This window comes from Maniola jurtina, chromosome 25 (assembly GCF_905333055.1).
Source record: "Maniola jurtina chromosome 25, ilManJurt1.1, whole genome shotgun sequence".
Taxonomy (NCBI): Eukaryota; Metazoa; Arthropoda; class Insecta; order Lepidoptera; family Nymphalidae; genus Maniola; species Maniola jurtina.
In genome coordinates this window covers 6,269,555-6,292,010 of record NC_060053.1, presented here as the reverse complement: position 1 = coordinate 6,292,010, position 22,456 = coordinate 6,269,555, and the positions used below count along the sequence as shown (strand labels likewise).

General features: G+C 38.7%; 1 protein-coding gene across 1 annotated transcript; it reads right to left on the bottom strand.

The window, feature by feature from the left end:
- Positions 1-70: 70 nt before the first annotated feature.
- Positions 71-22,428, bottom strand: LOC123878219 (CCAAT/enhancer-binding protein zeta). The gene is made up of 21 exons (XM_045925352.1): positions 22,175-22,428; positions 15,417-15,528; positions 14,863-14,963; positions 14,438-14,525; positions 14,173-14,346; positions 13,765-13,874; positions 12,788-12,933; positions 11,689-11,824; positions 11,066-11,271; positions 8,309-8,456; positions 7,263-7,385; positions 6,396-6,603; positions 5,486-5,676; positions 4,546-4,681; positions 3,550-3,726; positions 2,711-2,795; positions 1,989-2,110; positions 1,531-1,665; positions 1,276-1,344; positions 719-808; positions 71-448 (listed from the first exon to the last, which is right to left on the bottom strand). The coding sequence occupies exons 1-21, from the start codon at positions 22,331-22,333 to the stop codon at positions 120-122; spliced, it is 3,045 nt and encodes a 1,014-aa protein (XP_045781308.1). The 5' UTR covers positions 22,334-22,428; the 3' UTR covers positions 71-119.
- Positions 22,429-22,456: the final 28 nt, after the last annotated feature.

Sequence of the window (22,456 nt, the reverse complement as noted above, 5' to 3'; positions counted from 1 at the left end):
AAAGTTAAAACGGCGCGTGAGAAGGCATTTTTACATAATAAATATTAAGAAAAAAATAAAAAGTAAAATCAAGTCAACATTTTAATATTAATTTGCATAATGATAATTATACAACACAGTTACTTATGTTTTCTCTTTTTCCCGCCAACACCGCTAGAGTCACCGTCTTTTCGCTTCCCGCCTTTTTTCCTATCCGCCATTTTGTTTGGACTGTCTTTGAAGTTTCTCTTTTTAAACTTTTTGTTGTTTCCTTTGTGGCCAAGGATTTTTTTGTTGTACCCTTTGATCCATCTATCCCTGTTGTCTTCCCAGGCGAGCTGTTTTGTGCTCGCGTTGTCAGTGTTAGATACAGCTTGGCTTGAGCCTTGTTTCTTGTTTGATGCTGTTTCTTCTAGTAGAGTGGAGAATTGTTCCGCCGACGCGAATAATGAGCCTAGGTCGTCGCTGCCTGTAAAATATAAGCATGGTTATTATATTTTGGTCATGATCAACTCATCGCTGGCTCATTTTGGCCATAGTCTACCACGCTGCCTGGCCAAGTGCAGATTTTGTTTTAATTTTGTTTTTTTTTTTTGTTTGAAAGGTGGCTTGATCGAGAGTGTTCTTAGCTATAATCCAAGAAAATCGGCTCAGCCGTTTGAAAGTTATCAGCTCTTTTCTAGTTACTGTAACCTTCACTTGTTGGGGGTGTTATAAAATTTTAATTTACACTTGTTACCTTTAAGTTTGAGTTGATTTTTCTTATTAGCGGACTTTTTGCCAGGCACATCGATTTGTTCTTCCTCATCGCTATCTTCGAGAAGTAATTCTGTTAAAAAGAAATCATCACACTAAATTATAAAGGCGAAAGTTTGTATCTGTGTGTGTATGTTTGTTACTCTTTCACGAAAAAACTACTGCACAGATTTGGCTGAAATTTGAAATGGAGATAGATTATACTCTGGATTAACACTTAGGACGTTCGTGAACTCATTCGTATTCGTTTCCAACAAAATGTACGTACGCGTGCACTCATTCGAGTTTCTACGTTTGTTATTTGATACGTATTTTTGTGAAAACGAATACAAATTGAATACGAATGAGTGCTCATAGGCTACTTTTTCCGAAAAATCAATGAGTTCTTATGGGATTTTGAAAAATCTAAATCACGGACTAAATCAAAAACGCGGGCATCAGATAGTGCTATCCTGTTCACATGTTTCCTTTAGAAAAGGATAGTATGACTTTTATAATTGTCAAATAAGTTTAAAGATTGTGTATAACCACATTACTTACCGTCTTCATCACCAGACAGCACCGGTTCATCATCATCTCCAGAAATATTCAGATCACCATCACTTCCATCTGTGAACAATACCAACATCTTTGTACATAAAAACTCCCTTTCATGATTAATATTCTTTCATCATCACTATGTTCACCAATTTCATCACCATCTTCAACTGTTTCATCATCATTTTTCTTATCACCTTTGCCAAAGTGTTTCCTATTTATAAATAAGCTTTTTTACTAATCTAACAATGATTTTACCTTCATCACCAATATCATCTTCAGCCTCTTCATCACCATCACCGAGTTCATCATCACTTTGCTTATCACCTTTGCTGGGACGCTTCTGTTTCGCCGCTGCCAGTTCTGCTAGATAATCTAATTCTTCATCAGATTCTGAAACAAAAAACATTTGTTTGTTAGTAATCAATAACTCTGAAACTACTGAACCGATTTTAATCATAAGGGTGAACCGTACTTTCGACATGACAGTTAACACAGAGCAAATGCAATGAGTGAGTTCTCAAAATGTATGCAATATGTATTTATTTGATGTGTAAGTGTGGTTATTTTACGTTTTAAATAATAGTTGTGACACTACGCGTTTCACGAGACTACTATGCCGGCCTAGTGCGTTTCTCGTTTGTAACTTATCAAACCAAGAAACATATGGTGAGAACAAAATATGGTGAGTTCTCAAAATGTATGCAATATATTACCTTCTGCAGCCTTGGTTCCTGTGAACGAGTCAAGATACTGTTCGAAGTCTTCGCTGGTGACTGAGTCTTTATCGCTGTCTTCGTCATCAGGATCATTGGCATGGCGACGTTTTTGAAGGAAACTGTGGGAAATATCAGATATACACTAAAATATATAGAAATAACCTTTGAATTCAATACCAAGGGCGACTTTTTAGGGTCCCGAAGTATAAGATAACATAAGGCTATTTTTAACTGACTTCAAAAAAGGAGGTTCTCAATTCATCGGAATATTTTTTTTATGTATGTTCCCCAATTACTCAAAGACGCCTGGACTGATTTGGAATATTTTTTTAAAGGGTATTCTTTGCAAATGGTCCCATATAAATTTGGTGAAGATCTGATGAATATCTTCGGAGCTGGAGAACAGAACTCCTCAATGGATAAGAGCAAATTGCTCACGATCAGTGTAATAGCTTAGTAAACAGTAGTTTTAACTGGGCATCGCATATTATTGTACAGTGGGGCCACTAAAAATTGTAAAATAAAAAATTTTCAAAAGAAAAATAATCATTTTTTACTACAATTTTTTTACTTTTTAGTGTTTGTGGTTTTTTGAAGTCGGTTTTATTTTTCTTATGAATTTTTTTATACCCGCACAGCGATACCGACCTACGCCGACTTGACGCTACGGAAACCTGCTTCTTTATGCGAACACCCTATGGAAGTATGAATTTACTCACTCATATAAAAATTGCTCGTCGACTGGAACTCCCTTTGCGTCTTGATTTAGATAAGTGGATGAATTTACTGACACACTCTTGATTCCTACAAAAATTGATAAATTAAATCTTAATTAACACAAAATAGGCGTGTGTGTGTGTGTGTGTGTGTTTGTGTGTATGTTTGTTACTCCTTCACGCAAAAACTACTGGACGGATTGGGCTGAAATTTAGAATGGATATAGATTATACCCTGGCTTAGCACATAGGCTACTTTTTATTCCGGAAAATCAAAGAGTTCCCCCGGGAATTTTAAAAAACCTACATCCACGCGAACGAAGTCGCGGGCATCAGCTAGTTAGAACATAAGTGCAAGTTGGACTCGCATACTACGGGTACCGTACCATCGTATAAGAAACTAGAGGATGTCCGCGACTTCGCCCGCGTGGATTTCGGTTTTTTAAAATCCCATAGGAACTCTTTGATTTTCCGGGATAAAAAGTAGCCTATGTCCTTCCCCGGGATGGATCCCATATCTGTGCAAAATTTCATTAAAATCGGTTCAGCGGTTGGGCTGTGAAAACGTGGCAGACAGACAGACACACTTTCGCATTTATAATATTAGTATGGATAACTTTCATTGCGGTCATTTTTATGCGCGTTTTATTGCGCCCGCGTGGAATACACAAATTTCGAACCCCTATTTTACCCCCTAGGGGTTGAATTTTCAAAAATCCTTTGCGAATGTAAGCTATCGAATTCCAGCACGATCCGCTCAGTTGTTTAAGCTATGCGTTGATAGATCAGTCAATCAATCACCTTCTCCTTTTATATATTTAGATATGGATTATAACACTAACCTCTGGCCATATAGTTCTTCCTAATAGCAAACTTAGGATGCGACCCCTTAATCCTTTTAAGTTCGCCTTCCACATGATCTTCAGTGCGTTTTTTAGGGTTTTTGAAAACGAAGCGGTCGAGGAAACGAATGCCCGCAAAGTCTTTGAGAGGGTCACCACTGTAATGGATTATTTGCTCTGTGGATGTAAAATATACACTTTAAGGCTGCTTTTCCACGTTGCTGTAGATGTGTGTGATATATCCACTAAACATTTTCATTGCTCCACATAGCTTAGTGGAAACGGGTTTAATGAAGCCATTGGAAGCCAATGGAGCCAGCCAAGAAAGTCCAATAGCTTCGTTAATTCGTGAAAATAATGAAGGTCTGGCCCTCAGACCTTTGTTACCCTAACAATCTTAACACAGGAAAGAACAACCGGCGACTATGAAGTTTGGATCATGGTGGCTTTGGTAACCGGCAAAAGGTGTATAAAATTTTTCGTAAAAGTAGAAAGTCTTAGTTTTTCTAAAATATATTCTTTGGAATAATATTAGAAATCGTCATACATTGCCAGACTCAGTATCATGGCCAACCCTCTTGTCTATCATGGGGACTCCAATATGTCTTGGTATGTTTTTCCGCAATCAATTTTGGCCTTGCCTTTACACAAGTCTAAACAATCTATTAAAACTATGCTCCTGAAAAAAGCATATTCTACTATCAAAGATTATGTAAATGATAAAAGAGCGTGGATTTGACCTGCAGCTCGCTCCAGCAATGCACTAGACTTCAATTACTTTTATACATGCCATAATATTGTATATCAAATCTTTGAAAAGAGCAACCGCCGAGTTTCTTGCTGGTTCTTCTCGGTAGGAAAGGCTTTCCGAACCAGTGGTAGATGCTCTTGACGATTCAAAAGTACTTGTAAAAGTCCAATTGAATAAAAATATTTTGAATTGAATTGAATTGTTTTACTTGTTTTATTGTATTTGTTACTAGTCGGTAAACTCACCATGTATCAATTTCTGAGCAAACAACTTGACACTAGGATGGAAATGGTTGGACAAAGGCAACAGCTCCAAATACGCCGTGCAGTGGGCGCCCGAGAATGCCGGGTTTCGGGCATGTGGATTGTACTCCGATATTACCTATGATAAAACATAAACATTTATTTAATTACTAGCTGAAGGCCGCAACGATTTAGGTTTTTGAAAATCCTGTGAGAACTCTGCTATTCATTATAAAAATTTGCCTACATCCATTTCCGGGACGCGAGCTACTTCTGCACTAATTTTCATATAAATCAGTTAAATGGATGGAGCTTTAAGAATCCCGTGGGGATTCTTTGATTTTCCGGGATAAAAAGTTGCGTATATCAATTACAGGGAAGCAAGCTACCTGTGTACCTAATTTCATCCAAATCGGTTAAACGGATGGGCCGTGATAAAATAGCAGACAGACACACTTTCACATTTATAACATTGGTATGGCAGTATGGATGGATAAACCAGTTTGATGACTAAGCAATGGAAGCCAAGCGATATGAAACACACGCATCATCATCATCGTCATCATGATCAACCCATTGTATCTACTTTATCCATGGACTAGCTGATACCCGCGACTTCGTTCGCGTGGATGTAGGGTTTTTAAAATTCCCGTGGGAACTCCTTGGTTTTTCGGGATAAAAAGTAGCCTATGTGATAATCCAGGGTATAATCTATCTCCATTCTAAATTTCAGCCCAATACGTCCAGTAGTTTTTGCGTGAAGGAGTAACAAACATACACACACACACCACACACACACACACACACACACACACACACACACACACACACACACACACACACACACACACACACACACACACACACACACACACACACACACACACACACACACACACACACACACACACACACACACACACACACACATATGCATACTTACTCTATCCATATTGATGGTCTTCTTGAGCTGTATTTTGGCGGTAGCTTCTTTCTCTTCTGTATCGTCTGTTTTGTCGGGAGCAACTTTAGCGTGGTACCACCCTGTGACAGCCATCTTACGTCGCTTTTTGGGTTTTATGTTACCCTCGTCGTCGATCTTTAAGTCCACGTATGCTTCTTCTTCGTCGTCATCTGGGAATCGTTTGAAGAGTTAGAAAATAATCATCATCATCATTAGAAGCCTCAATAGCTCAGCGGTTATAGGAGCGGACTGAAATCCGAAAGGTCGCCGGTTCAAACCCCACCCGTTGCACTATTGTCGTATCCACTCCTAGCACAAGCTTAACGCTTAGTTGGAGGGGAAAGGGGAATGTTAGTCATGATTAAAAATGGCTAATATTCTTTAAAAAAAAAATTAACCCATCGCCGACATACTACTAAGCATGGGTCTCGTTTTAGAATGAGAAGGTTTTGGCCGTGAAGGAATTTTGACAGATTTCATACACCTTTGAGAACATTATGGAGAACTCTCAGGCATGCAGGTTTCCTCACGATGTTTTCTTTTACAGTTAAAGCATAAATTAAATATTTAATTGCTTAAACGCCCATAAATCCAAAAGTTAGAGATGGAACCCCAGACTCCCGGGGTTACATGACAGAGAGAACACTATTTTATTTTATTTTTATTTATTAGTATAGATTCTTGTCAAGTCACAACTTATGTACATATTAATAGATATTTTTTATAACTACCTCTACACTATATATACACATATAACGCTATACTAACCTCTTTCCGCAGATAAAGTATAGTGGTTAGAAACTGACTAAAACCATGGGCCTTGGTTTCCATTACCATGTTCCAGTAAATAGACTTAAATACAAAATATACATCGATGAAAATATAATACCTATCAACAGATCTCTCTTATCGCCATGCAGAAGGTCAATCTTCTTCGATTCCATTTTTACTTCTTCTTTCATCTCTTCCGAGCCTTCTATCTTTTGTTCTGCATTATCTAGCTTCTCTTCTGTGCCATTTGTTTCTGATAGAATGTTGCCAGATTCGTCTTTACTCTCATCTGTCTTTAGCTGGTTTTCTGGATCTTCTTTGATTTCCTGTAATAGAAGTAGTTAAAATATTTACTTTATGTGGGCTCTTCTCAGACGTGGGCGCGTTTGGAACCCTCGTAGCTTTAGTTTTAAGTTACGTATTTAATTATAACCACTATATCGTACAAATTTAACGATTCCGACCATCAAAAGGAGTACAATTGTACCTACTTTGAATGACTTTGACTTACATCTTGCAATAAAAGTCTAGTACTTTTCAAAAGTGGAATTAGAATATAGGATAGTAGTGGAAAGGGCATTCCCGTGTCATTTTAGGGTTCCGTACCTTAAACGAAAAACGGAACCCGTATAGAATCCCTCTGTTGTCTGTCTGTCGTGTCTGTGAAGAAAATCCATAGGGTACTCGTTAATCCTGAGTCATGAAAGGCAAGGTTTCACAGCAAAATGGCATATTATTGTAAATTAAATATGTACTTGAAAGAGCAACCGCCGAGTTTCTTGCTGGTTCTTCTCGGTAGGAACGGCATTCCGAACCAGTGGTAGATTTTTTTGACGATTCAAAAGCACTCGTAAAAGTTTAATTGAATAAAAATATTTTGAATTTTGAAAAGTGAAGAAGGAAAAAACCTGAAAATACCACAATGGGCCATTATTTTTTCTATTTCTGACAAAAATGTATAAGTTTTCAAATAGTTACTACATACCTCTTTTAATTCCTTTTTACTCCAAACCAGTTTGAGGGCGTCCTTTTTGTCGCTATTCTTTAAGACTTGCGATATCAGGAACAACATCCCGCAAGCCTGCGCTGGACTCATGTAGCAACACAACTGCAAATAGATAGACAGTCATACATTGCCATAAAATAAAGTTTTTTAACCGACTTCCAAATAGGAGGAGGTTCTCAATTCATCGGAATCTTCTTTTTTTTTTAAATAAAAACAGCGAGCGAACGAGCAGGCGGGTCACCTGATGTTAAGTGATTACCGCCGCTCATGAACATGTGCAGCATCGCCAAAGCGTTGCCAGCCTTTAAGGAATTTGTTGAATAACCCCATGTTGTAATCTAGTGGTAACACCATCAAAATGAAGGGAGTTAATTCCATAGTTTGCATGTGCGTGGAAAGAAGAATCTGGATCATACAATGCGTTTTATGGCCAATATTATCTGTAATCTAAATACAGAAAAGGAAAAATCTGATTGATCTATCAACGCACAGCTCAAATACTAGACAGATCGGGCTAAAATTTGGCATGCAGATATTATGATAGTTATATGACGTTAACAGGGCTCTCTCCGTCACTCGTTTCCACTCGTTTCATACAATCGTAGTTCCAATTTCATTTGAATATTAAGCAAGCAAAGTCCATGAAATTTTGCAGACATATTCTAGAAACTAATATCTGTGTCTGTGGTTTTTTAGATTTTTCTAAAAATATGTAGTTTTAAAATTACAGGGGCTCCAAGATTTGTATGAAAATTTTAAGACCGCGTAACTTTGAAACCGAATATTTTAACAGAAATCTGGAAAACCACAGACCTAGATATTAGTTTCTAGAATATGTCTGCAAAATTTCATGGACTTAGGTTGCTTAATATTCAAATGAAATTGGAACTACGATTGTATGAAACGAGTGGAAACGAGTGACAGAGAGAGCCCTCTTAAGCATCTGTTAAGAATTTTTGAAAATTCAACCCCTAAGATTTGCTGAATAGATAAATAAAAAGAACTACTTAAAATTGAATATTTACCTGTAAAAGTCTCTTTATGAACGCAGTCACCCGGTCGATATTGCTGTCCTGCTTCAACGACTTGTAAATGAGCGAGAAGAGTAGAGCGGAATGTGTTGTGTTGAATATTTCCGCGTTAGTCAGTTTACGGTAGAGGGCAGTGTAGTATCTGAAAAAAAAAACCGTTAAGTGCGAGTCGGACTCGCATACAAAGAGTTCCGTACCATCGCACAAGAAATCTCTTTATTTTAAAAAAAAAATATTGTTTTTATAGCGGCAATAGAAATAAACATTCTGTGAAAATTTCAACTATCTATCTATTATGGTTCACGAGATACAGCCCGCTGACAGACAGACAGACTGACGGATAGCAGCGGCTTAGTTATAGGGTATTGAAAACGTCTATTCCAATGATTCCATCAGTCATTGGTTCCCCAATCCCTATGGTTGAATATTTCGACCAATGGGTCTTTGTTGGTCAGTCAGATTTTGTCAGTCAGTCAGTCTATGTCAGCCAGTTCGTCTTGGTCCATCAGTCAGTCTACAATAATCGGTTTATTTTCATCGGTCAGTTGATATTAGTCTGCCAGTTGGTCAGTTTACGACTTATTTATATATGAAATCGTCACTGATATGATACAGATTTTAGTCCGTTTGGTCGGTTTTTGTTGGTCAGTTAGTCTTTATCAGCCAGCCTATGATAAGAAAAGCAACTTACCTATCGGAAGTACCTTTGGAAGAGTCACTGATGTGATACACGAGAGCTAAAGCATGGATAACCACGTTGATGCTGGCTAAATGTACCAAAACCAAGTCATCTACATGGCTGTAGGCCAGTCAGTCTAACGGTATGTCTATATCAGACAGCTTGTCTTGGCCAGTCAGTCAGTTGGTTTTTGTTGATCAGTTGATATTTGTCTGCCAGTTAGTTGGTCTCTGTTGGTAAGTATTTTTTTACAATTAGTCTATTTATGTCATCCAGTTGGTTTTGAGTCTATAACAATTGGTTGATTTTTGTCAGTATGTCAGTATTTGCCTGTCAGTGGGTCAGTTTACAACTTACCTATCGGAATTTCCTTTGGAAGCGTCACTGATGTGATACAGGAGAGCTAAAGAATGGATAACCATGTTGATGCTGGCTAAATGTACCAAAACCAAGTCATCTACATGGCTGTAGGCCAGTCAGTCTAACGGTTTGTCTATATCAAACAGCTTATCTTGGCCACTCAGTTGGTTTTTGTTGATCTGTTGATATTTGTCTGCCAGTTAGTTGGTTTTTGTAGGTAAGTCATTTTTTACAATTATCTATGTATGTCATCCAGTTGGTTTTGTTTAGTATTTGCCTGTCAGTGGGTCAGTTTACAACTTACCTATCCGAAGTACCTTTGGAAGCGTCACTGATGTGATACAGGAGAGCTAAAGCATGGATAGCCACATTGATGCTGGCTAAATGTACCAAAACCAAGTCATCTACATGGCTGTAGGCCAGTCAGTCTAACGGTTGGTCTATATCAGACAGCTTGTCTTGGCCAGTCAGTCAGTTTATAGCAGTCAGTTAGTTTTTGTTGATCAGATGATATTTGTCTGCCAGTTAGTTGGTCTTTGTTGGTAAGTCATTTACAATTAGAGTCTATTTATGTCATCAAATTGGTTTTGAGTCTATAACAATCGGTTGATTTTTGTCAGTATGTTAGTAATTGCCTGTCAATGGGTCAGTTTACAACTTACCTATCCGAAGTTCCTTTGGAAGCGTCACTGATGTGATACAGGAGAGCTAAAGCATGGATAACCACGTTGATGCTGGCTAAATGTACCAAAACCAAGTCATCTACATGGCTGTAGGCCAGTCAGTCTAACGGTTGGTCTATATCAGACAGCTTGTCTTGGCCCAGTCAGTTGGTTTTTGTTGATCAGTTGATATTTGTCCGCCAGTTAGTTGGTCATTGTTGGTAAGTCATTTTTTACAATCAGTCTATCTATGTCATCCAGTTGGTTTTGAGTCTATAACAATCGGTTGATTTTTGTCAGTATTTGCCTGTCAGTGGGTCAGTTTACAACTTACCTATCCGAAGTACCTTTGGAAGCGTCACTGATGTGATACAGGAGAGCTAAAGCATGGATAGCCACATTGATGCTGGCTAAATGTACCAAAACCAAGTCATCTACATGGCTGTAGGCCAGTCAGTCTAACGGTTGGTCTATATCAGACAGCTTGTCTTGGCCAGTCAGTCAGTTTATAGCAGTCAGTTAGTTTTTGTTGATCAGATGATATTTGTCTGCCAGTTAGTTGGTCTTTGTTGGTAAGTCATTTACAATTAGAGTCTATTTATGTCATCAAATTGGTTTTGAGTCTATAACAATCGGTTGATTTTTGTCAGTATGTTAGTAATTGCCTGTCAATGGGTCAGTTTACAACTTACCTATCCGAAGTTCCTTTGGAAGCGTCACTGATGTGATACAGGAGAGCTAAAGCATGGATAGCCACGTTGATGCTGGCTAAATGTACCAAAACCAAGTCATCTACATGGCTGTAGGCCAGTCAGTCTAACGGTTGGTCTATATCAGACAGCTTGTCTTGGCCAGTTAGTCAGTTTATAGCATTCAATTGGTTTTTGTTGATCAGTTGATATTTGTCTGCCAGTTAGTTGGTCTTTGTTGGTAAGTTATTGACAATTAGAGTCTATTTATGTCATCAAATTGGTTTTGAGTCTATAACAATCGGTTGATTTTTGTCAGTATGTTAGTAATTGCCTGTCAATGGGTCAGTTTACAACTTACCTATCCGAAGTTCCTTTGGAAGCGTCACTGATGTGATACAGGAGAGATAAAGCATGTATAGCCACGTTGAGACTGGCCAAATGCACCAGTTTATGTATAGCATCCACATGGTTGGAAGTTTCGGCCAGCCGGTCTTTGTCGGCGAATGGGTAGGCGCGTTTGACACCAGTCAGAATGGCTGACATTAGGCGAGAGTCAATTTCACCCTAGGAATAAAGTTTTTGTTTAATTCAGTAACTTTGGTAGCAAATCATAGTGAATTTCTCAAAAGTATTCTTATTATTTCTCGAAAATATTTAGAACTATTAAAAACTAGCTCATGCTCACGACTTCGTTCGAGAGGATTTACGTTTTTTAAAAATCCTGTAGAAACTCTTTAATTTTCCGGGATAAACAGTAGCCCATTCTAAATTTCAGTCAAATCGGTCCAGTAGTTTTTTTTTTTCTCTTTAATTTTAAAGAAACAAAAGAAGCATATGCCAATCTCCAAGTCATTAACTATACCAATACAAAAGTAAAATCGATCCGTTGTTCCGTTGCGACGTGACTGAAGGACAAACCAATGAACCAAATACTACTTTTCTTAAAAATAATTTTCTCAGCACTGCAAAATAAAATGTTACCTTTTTAATAGACGCTTTGAAGAAAGCAAAGTATATTCTTATCAAATTCTCTGCTATTCTGTTATCGTCTTTTCCAAGGAAGAACTGATTCAAAAAACATATGCCATAGTACTGGGCGCGGGGCGAGATATTTGACCTGAAAGTTAGTGAAAATTCAGTGTTATATATTTTAGCAATACGAGTAAACAAGTGTAAATTAAAAATTTATAACACCCCCGACGATCCAAAGTATTTGAGTTTTCCAAAACATCATTTTCAAATAAATAATTATGTATTTAGGCAACGTCCATCTTGACAGCTTGACATTTGTCTATTGACATAATATTATGAACCTAACGGTTATATAACCTTCTTTTCTACAAGAAAACTAGAAAAGAGCTGATAACTCTTAAACGGCTGAACCAATTTTTTTAGATTATAGCTAAGAACACTCTCGATCAAGCCACCTTTCAAACAAAAAAAACTAAATTAAAATTGGTTCATTCGTTTAGGCGCTACGATGCCACAGACAGATACACAGATACACAGAAACACAGATACACAGATACACACGTCAAACTTATAGCACCCCTCTTTTTGGGTCGGGGGTTAATAAGAGATAGAGCATCACACAATTTTAGTCTAAGAGATCGTGTAATGAATTAGCTACACTCTTATACTAGGATTGCATACACGCACCTTATGATAGCACGCACATATTTTTTCGTATACACGTTTTTTGGCACGTTCTATTTTTTCACACGAAAGTATATTTTTTCGTATTCAAGTATTTTTTTCGCACGAACCTATTCTTTTTTTTCCTACTAACGTATATTTTTGGAACGCACGTAATTTTTTGAAAGCACATTATATTTTTTCGTTATTTTTCGTATGCACGTATGTTTTCAGGCACACGTATATTTCGTACGCACGTATTTCGTTCACATGCGCATAACATTTTACACAACATGTAAAAGTACAAGTTTAATCGAATAAAAAAAAAATATTTACTTATTTTATTTAATATGTTTCATTATTTATCACATAAACCCCAACACACATGAAATAATTATAATAACCTCATAATATGTAAATCATAATATAGGAAGTGATCTCTTACCTAAACAGCATCTTTTCAATCTCAGTAAGGACAACAGCTTTCATGTTAGGATGATTGTACAGAATCTGGCACAGATGGTATATCACTTTAGATGCAACCGTTTGACTTGGGTCTCCCAGCTTGTTTATTATGTATGTTAACAGCATCTAATAAAGAATTAAAAAAATTAAAAACATGTCTATCCTGCCAAAAAACGAACTAAAACGAACTATACAGCCGCCATATTGATTTTTTTCAAAAAAAATTTAGGCCTGTGTTACTCGGAATGATATAACGAAGCGAAGTAGTGTTTTTTTTTTTTAATGAATATTAGCTGTGCTAATCATGACTAATACTCCCCTTTCCCCTCCAATTAAGCGTAAATCTTGTGCCAGGAGTGGGTACGACAATAGTGCAACGGGTGGGGTTTGAACCACCGACCTTTCGGAATTCAGACCGCTCCTCAACCGTTGAGCTATCGAGGCTCTAACGATTCGAGGTTATAACGATTCTAATACCGAAATCTGTTCAAGAATTTAGAAGTAAAGGCGGAATAAAGAAATGATTGAAAGGGATCTAACAGTCCATATCCACTATATCATACAAATTTAACAATTCTGACCATCAAAAGGAGTACAACTGTACCTACTTTGAATAAATGATTTTGACTCTGACTTTGGCTTTGAGTGCTTTTAGAGAATTATTATTTGTATTTTCTTCGATTTAGACTTATAAAAGCGCTTACGAAAGTCAGATCAGTACAGTACAGTTTAATCTAGATTAATTTAGATTTAGAATGCACTATATTGCAGCTATATAGAGAGGCATATTCGCCCAGCGAATAATCTCTTAAAATAAAGATTAAAAAAAAAAAGTACAGTACAATGGTAAAATAAGTGTACAAAATATGTTGTGGGATCTAAAATTCTAAATAATACTAGTTAATGATTAAAATCGCATAAAAATTCATAATTTAGGAACCCAAAAGATCTAAATACCTTTTCCCTTTCCGGATGATGCATCAAAAGATAGGACATGGCGCTCACAGACTTTTCCTTATTAGCGTCCACTGAGTCATGTGCGAACTTATTCAATGCATCTACGTATGCTGAAACAAAAGACATCTAAATAAATAAAAGGAAACCAGCCAAGTGCGAGTCAGACTCAGACGAAATTGTCCAGTTAGTTTTATTCAAAATATTTTTATTAAATTAGAATTTTCAAAGTTCTTTTGAATCATCAAAAGCATCTACCACTGGTTCGGAATGCCTTTCCTACCGAGAAGAACCAGCAAGAAACTCGGCGGTTGCTCTTTTCAAAGATTTGATATCCAATATTATGCCATGTATAAAAGCAATTGAGTTTCCGCGCATTGCTGTTTTATTATAAGTATTGATTCCACTTACTTCCATACAACTCTTTGAGCTGATCTTCATAATACCATAGCTTGAGTATATTTCGTCTTGCCTGCTTATTGCCAGACGTCATCTCATCTAGTTTATCCAATGGATGCTGTTCAAATGTACGCAGCTTCACGTCAGGTATCAATAGTTCCGATATTAGGAGCTCTGATAATGCATCTGTAACATTTTTTTAAATGTTGGCTTATAAAGTAATTTTACATAAATACATTTATTATATTATGGGTAGTGAATTTGGTTTTACACTTACCAATAATAACAATACCATCCTTCTTTTTAGCTGGTTTCACACTGTTTATTAAATTTCTTAGAGCTGTCAAATTGTATATTGGATTGTCCTAAAAAATAAGTTAGTATTTATATAAGTTAGGTACCAATGTACATTGTACACCTATACAAAGTCTATAATGTATGATATACATATACACTTTACTCACATTAAATAAAAAAAAATATTAAAATAATAGTTTAAAAAATGACAAAATTAAAATAAAATTAAAACAGAGTATAAATCTTTACCAACAGCAGTTTTTTTTAATTTTCTCTAAAAAAAAGGAAGTTCCCGCGTCTAAATTATATAGCTGGGCAAATGATCAATGATAAAACCAATAAAAGATTTTAAAAAAACAAAGGTTTTTTAATTGATTAAGAATAGAGATTAGAGGTTTCCCTAACCTGTATTAATATAGTAGCAGCTGCAACTCTGTCTCCAATAGTACCCTTAGTCAATAGTGTTTTAGCCCACTGGTAGTCTGATGAGCTACTTTTGCTGGTTTCTGCAAGTGTAATATCACACTAATATTATAAAGGCGAAAGTTTGTATGTGTGTGTGTGCGTGTGTGTATGTTTGTTACTCCTTCACGCAAAAACTACTGGACGGATTTGACTGAAATTCGGAATGGAGATAGATAATATCCTGGATTAGCACATAGGCTACTTTTTATCCCGGAAAACCAAAGAGTTCCCACGGGATTTCAAAAAACCTTAATCCACGCGGACGAAGTCGCGGGCGTCAGCTAGTTTGATATAAATCACATTGATTCTGCAGCTCTATTGTGGTAGAATAACAGCCGCAATGCCATTTGTGGCAGTGCAGTATGCATATTGCATGCTGTATCATACAGATTCGTCTGGATTAGTGGATTATAGCAAATTAAGCTGTTAGTTCGCTTTATATCATGGACTTCCGCAAAGTAACACCTGCTTCTATACAACATTTAATTACTCACTAGTCTCATAAGCCATTGTGTCTCCATGCAATGCACTGTTGGCTTCTTTCCTCAACTCTTCAACTTTTTCTGATGATAAGCCAATAGCAGCTGATGTTGGTTCTTCGGGCAACTGAATAAAAGTGAAATAATAAGGTAAATAAGATGTTTAAAAAAAGTAGTTTAAACTCTTCTTCTTCCAGCCCTTATCCCATGCTACGTGGGGTCGGCACAACATGTCTTCCTCTTCCACTCTCTTCTGTCATCCATCAACTTATCATCTACCCCTTTAATACGCATATCCTCTTTCACGCAATCCATCCACCTTTTCTTTGGTCGTCCTCTTCTCTTTTCTCCATCCACATGCATATTTAACATTCTTCTAGTGATATGACTCTCTTCCCTCCGCATTACATGCCCATACCATGCCAGCCTATTACTCCTCATTTTTTCTACCACTGGTGCTACTTTTAAACTTCCCCTTATATATTCATTCCTTATCATATCCATTCTTGTCACACCACACATCCATCTCAACATTCGCATTTCGGTCGCATGTACTCGTCTTTCATCCTTCCCTTTTACCGCCCAACATTCTGAACCATACAATGTGACAGGTCTAACGACAGTTTTGTAAATTTTCCCCTTAAGTTTAAGGGGCATTTTCGGGTCGCATATAACACCTGAGACCTGTCGCCATTTCATCCATCCCGCATTCATTCTATTGTTCACGTCTCGATCAATGCTACCGTCACTTTGGAAGAGCGAACCGAGGTACCGGAAATTGGAGCAGACAGGTAGAGTTACGCCATCCAAACAGATATCAGAGAAACTGGAGGGGCCACCGAAGTCACAGAACAGATGTTCTGTCTTCGTTCGGCTGATCCTCAGGCCAACACTCTCCAATTTCTCTTGCCATCTACGCAATCTGCTCTGGACGTCGGCCGCATCTCTCCGACAAGCACAATGTCGTCGGCAAACAGCATGCACCAGGGCGCTTATTCCTGTATGTTTGACGTCAGAGCATCCATTACCAGGACAAACAAATAAGGACTTAAAGCCGATCCCTGATGCAAGCCTACTTCCACATTGAACTTGTCCGTAACGCCAGCTTCTGATCTGACCCTTGTACTCGCTCGTCTATACATCGCTTTCACAAGCCTCACATACTTCTCAGGCAATCTCTTCACTTTCATAGCCCACCACAAAACTTCGCGAGGAACTCTGTCATATGCCTTTTCAAGGTCGATAAATACCATGTGCAGGTTTCTATGTGCATTCTTGTATTTCTCGCAGAGTTGACGGAGTGCGAATATTGCATCTGTCGTACCTCGACCTGGCATAAACCCGAACTGGTTTTGGGTAACCTCAGTCTCCTCTCTCATTCTTCTTTCTATCACTTTTTCAAAAATCTTCATACTATGTGACATGAGCTTTATTCCTCGGTAGCTGTTACAGTCTTGTACATCACCCTTGTTTTTGTAAATGGGCACCAGCAAACTGTTGCACCACTCTTCTGGGATCTCCTCCTCGTGTAACATCTTATTGAAGAACAAAGCCAGCCAGCTCCATCCATCTCCTTTTAGACACTTCCATACCTCAGCTGGTATACTATCTGGCCCTGTCGCTCTACCATTTTTCATACTTAATACTGCCATTCTTACTTCATCTATACTCACCTGTTTCACCACACCCAAGTTAGTTGGTACATTAGCTAGCTCTCCACTCCACTCATTCTCTTCGTTCATTAACTTCCTGAAATATTCTCTCCAACGGTCTTTTATGTCATCGTCATTCGTTAAAACTTTCTTTTCGTTATCTTTTATGCATTTAATGTGGGAAATATCCCTTTCATTCTTTTCTCTTGCTTTTGCTAGTCGGTATAGGTCTTTTTGGCCTTGGGGGCTTTCAAGAGACCTATACAATTTTTCTTGTGTCTTTCCCCTTGCGATAGCGACAGCTCTTTTAGCTTTCTTTTTACACTTTATATATAGTTCCTTTTTATTCTGTTTCACAATCACGTCACTATCACTCACACCTTTCCACTTTTTAAAGGCATCCTTTTTTTCTTTCAGAACTTTTTGTACGTCCTCACTCCACCACCACGTGTCTTTATCTATGAGGTGATGCGACCTCCGCGCTGTACCTCCATAGACAACTGTCATCTAACTACTGTCAAATGAGTCAACGTTTCAGTTAAATAAAACCAATATTTTTCTTGGTTTCTCGTTTTATTATGCCACAATTTATTTAACTGAGAATGACTGACGAAAAACTAGGCAAGCCTTCGCTGTTAAGATATCTGCGACCCGATAAGTTTGACATCGAGCCTGATGTCGCGGACTCCGATACAAAATGGCTACATTGGAAATCGACATTCGAAAGCTTCTTAGCAGAAGAGATTACCGAAGATGTACCGGACTCCCTTAAGCGTAAGATCCTAGTTAACCACTTATCGGCATCGATTTATAAGCATATCAAAACATGCTCCACTTATAAAGATTCGATGAAAGTTCTAGAAGATATCTATGTCAAACCGAAAAATACTATTCTAGCTCGACACATTCTCTTCAATCGCAAGCAACGAGCCGACGAAACGATCTCTGACTATGTTAGAGCTCTCCGACTTTCTGCGAAAGATTGTAAATTCGAAGACGTCACAGCCCAAGAGCATGAAGACCAAGCAGTTCGTAGTGCTCTCATATCCGGCTTACTATCACGAAGGATTCGCGAGCGGTTACTAGAAAACTCTAAACTCACTCTCTCAGAAGCACTTAATCAAGCCGTAGCTCTGGAAACGGCAGAGAAGGATGCAGTTACTATTGGTATTAGCTCTTCGCAACTTACCGCCATATCGCAAGGTATTTCACGGGTAAAGGAATCCGAAAATCTAGTGGCGGCTCTATCGTCACGAACTTTTCAAGCCGCCCCGAACACGCCACCTCCGGCTAAACCCTGCTTCTTTTGCGGCGGGAGTCTTCATCCAAGGTTCAGATGTCCAGCCAACAAAGCCACTTGCAAAAAGTGCTCAAAGAAAGGACACTTCGCAAGCGTCTGTAGATCGGGCAATTTTAACTTGAACTCCACGACAGTTGAAGATCCTACAACCCCTAACAACGACCAATTCTACAGTGGAGCTATTTCTGCTGCCTCTCCTTCGAGCCTTAGGAGTGCAACAATTCCAATCATGGTCAACGAATACAAGGCTGATGCTCTCGTCGATACAGGAAGTTCGGTCAGCTTTATTAATGGTAAAGTTGCTCGCATAATGAAACTACGCAAAAAACCCTGCCAGCAGACAGTCAATCTCGCTTCTCTCAATCAAGTTTCCTTTGTTGAAGGTGTTTGCTTTGCTACTATTACGATGAATAAGCATACTTATAAACAAACACCTCTTCTAGTTGTCGACAACCTCTGTGCCGACGTCATCATCGGCCATGACTTGCTCAAACATCACTCGAGCATTCATTTCAATCTTGGTGGGCCTGGCGAACCTTTAGAGATATGCAACGTGTTACAAGCTTCGGTGCCACCAGCCTCCGTATTTACAAATCTGTCGCCAAACATTCGACCGATCGTCGTGAGAAGCCGGCGCTACAGCAAGGAAGATGAGGACTTCATAAAGGAAGAAGTGTCTAAATTACTTGAAGACGGGGTCGTTGAAACAAGCATTTCCCCCTGGAGAGCTCAAGTCCTCGTAGCGGGAGGAGGAGTTCATCGAAAACGACTTGTCATTGATTACTCCATGACAATAAACAAATTCACCGAACTGGATGCCTTCCCCTTGCCAAGCATAGAATCAGTCGTGAGCAACGTATCAAGATTTAAAGTGTTCAGTCAAATCGACTTAAAGAGCGCATATCATCAAGTACCCATCTTAGAAAATGAAAAGATATATACAGCTTTCGAAGCTTGCGGCAAATTGTACCAGTTTACACGCATTCCATTTGGCGTGACTAATGGCGTTGCAGCTTTTCAACGAACTCTGGACTTCATCATAACAGAAGAGAAATTAGAAGGAACGTTTGCCTACTTAGATGATGTAACCGTCTGCGGCAAAGATCAAAGGGATCATGACCACAATCTAAAACGCTTTTTGGACGCCGCTAATAAATTTCATTTAACTCTAAACGAACAGAAGAGTGTTTTCAATAAGACTAAAATCAACTTGCTTGGATATACTGTTGAAAATAACACAATCAGTCCTGACCCGGAAAGACTAAAACCTCTTCTAGAGCTTCCCGCTCCAACTAAAACTAGTGAACTAAAACGAGTCCTAGGGATGCTTGCTCATTACGCTAAATGGATCGCGCGTTTCTCCGAAAAAATAAAGCCACTTACATGCGTGACTACTTTCCCGTTGCCACCTGATGCGCTCAAGTGCTTTGAAGAACTCAAGCAAGATATTAAGGCAGCCGCTCTAGTAGCCATTAACGACAATGAAATGTTTACAGTCGAAACAGACGCTTCGGAATTCGCGCTAGGGGCTACGCTGACGCAACATGGAAGACCAGTTGCTTTTTTCTCTCGGACATTGAATAACTCGGAATGCAAACAATCCTCAATCGAAAAAGAGGCTTGTGCGATAGTAGAGAGCCTAAAGAAATGGAGACACTACCTGATTGGTAGACATTTTCTTCTTATAACAGACCAACAATCGGTAGCCTTCATGTTCAATCAAAATCATAACAGTAAAATAAAAAATGAGAAGATTCAACGTTGGCGATTAGAACTGTCTTGCTTCAAATACGATATAGTTTACAGACCAGGCACTGAAAACGCTGCTGCGGACGCTCTATCTCGCGTATGCGCCTACATGAATATAAACAAGTTGAAAGAACTACATAACGCACTCTGCCACCCGGGAGTAACTAGAATGTATCACTGGGTAAGATCTAAAAACTTGCCCTACTCAGCTAATGATGTCAAGGAGATGACCGCTTCGTGCCCTACCTGCGCCGAAATAAAACCGAGGTTTTTTAAGGTCAAGGGTCAATTGATAAAAGCTACGTCGCCGTTTGAACGGATCAACATAGATTTTAAAGGACCACTGCCTTCTGAAACAGCCAACAAGTACATACTTACGATTATTGATGAGTACAGTCGGTTTCCTTTTGCTTACGCATGTAAGGATATGACCTCAGCCACCGTCATTACTTGCCTGAAAGATCTTTTTCTGACATTTGGCCAACCTCTCTACATTCATAGTGATAGAGGGTCGTCATTCATGTCCGAAGAGTTCAAATCATTTCTACGGCAGTCAAACATAGCCTCGTCCAGAACGACGCCCTATAACCCCCAGGGTAATGGCCAAGTGGAACGACTTAACGGAACGCTCTGGCGAACTATTCAACTCAGCCTTCGGTCAAAGGGATTATCGGTTGAAAATTGGGAAGTAGTACTGAAGGACGCATTGCATTGTGTCCGCTCTCTCCTATGTACGGCAACGAACGCTACTCCGCACGAAAAACTTTTCACATACCCTAGAAGATCCCCGAACGGAGATTCACTGCCATCTTGGCTCACGCCGGGACCGATCCTCGTTAAGAAGAACATCCGCTCTTCAAAAACGGACCCTCTTGTCGAGGAAGCCGAGCTTCTAGAGACCAACCCCTACTACTCTCTCATAAGACGGGATAATGGAGAAACCTCAACGGTATCAAACCGTCAATTGGCTCCTTTCCCCAGTTCTACTGATGATAGTAGAGATGATAACTTTGAAACGGCCTCCGAAGACGATAGCCTCACGTTTCCATCTGAAAACAACTCCACACCTCCACCTGAAAATATCGCTCCTTCGTCGTCGCCTCGTGTAGAAGAGCCGTCAACGTCCTCGCCAGTTCTTAGGACTGGACTTCCCAGGAAATCTAATAGGGCGCGAAAATTACCCACCTACCTGGCGGACTTTGTGGTTGATGGGAGTGAGAGTGAAAACTGAACCGGGGGAGAATGAGGTGATGCGACCTCCGCGCTGTACCTCCATAGACAACTGTCATCTAACTACTGTCAAATGAGTCAACGTTTCAGTTAAATAAAACCAATATTTTTCTTGGTTTCTCGTTTTATTATGCCACAATCTATCTGTCTTTTATTTTTCGTCTCACCAAAAACATCCCTTGCAACTCTCCTCATACATGAAGCCATTTCATTCCAGCACTCATTCACTGATTTCTTTTGAAAATCACCATCCATCTCAATCATTTTATCTACCACTTGTCTCTGAAACTCTTTCGCACATTCCTCTTTTTCTATCATGTACCATTTTATTTTAGGGAGGGTAAAAAAAGTAGTTTAAACATATACATATAATACAATTAGCTGATGTTAGCCCTTGACTGCAATCTCATTTGGTGGCAAGTGATGATGCAGTCTAAGATGGAAGCAGGCTAACCTGGGAGAGGTTTGGTAGTTTTCCATTAAACCCATACCCCTTTGGCATGTGTGTGACTTCGTTCAGCAGTTTGAGCTGTAAGTATTGACTTGTCAGTCAGTCAGTTCTTCTTTTTAAATATATCTAGCTCCACCCCGGCTTCAATCAGGTGGTGTATCTAAACATTGTGAGTCTACTAGTGCTGTAGAGGCATAGATGCAAAACCCTAAGTTTCTAGACCTAGCTGTTTCAGATGTAAGTTGATATTAGCCAGCCAATTTCTCCTTTTATAAAGAACAAGAAAAAGATATACAATAGGAGAGGTTATGAATATTTTGATACATTTACGAGTTGAAATAGCAAGGACTTCTTATGAAACAAGTTTGTAGACGAATAGAATATTCTATACCTGTTGATACCATTTCTTTTTTTCCCCATATTCCAAAGTTTCTGCAAAATGTTTAGCGATTCCAGACCCTTTCTTTGCGTCCTCGTTTTTGTCAACTCTTCCATAATTTGTGTAAGCTTCGTCGACCAATATGTTCTCTTCAAACCTTTTATGCTTCATTGTGTTTATTCTTAAGGCATATGAATAACAAAATTGAGTATTTTTTATAAAAATAACAATAGCACGTGAGACGTGAGTCGTGAGTCAAAAAACTCAAAAGGCATTTTTTTTTTTTAAATCAAT

Excerpts from the sequence above, each read along its gene's own strand:
- LOC123878219 (XM_045925352.1), bottom strand. The coding sequence starts at position 22,333 with ATGAAGCATAAAAGGTTTGAAGAGAACATATTGGTCGACGAAGCTTAC. Across the intron at positions 13,875-14,172 it reads GCTCAAAGAGTTGTATGGAA|CATACGTAGATGCATTGAAT; the intron begins GTAAGTGGAATC and ends CTTTTGTTTCAG. Across the intron at positions 11,272-11,688 it reads TCAAAGCGTCTATTAAAAAG|GGTGAAATTGACTCTCGCCT; the intron begins GTAACATTTTAT and ends CTTTATTCCTAG.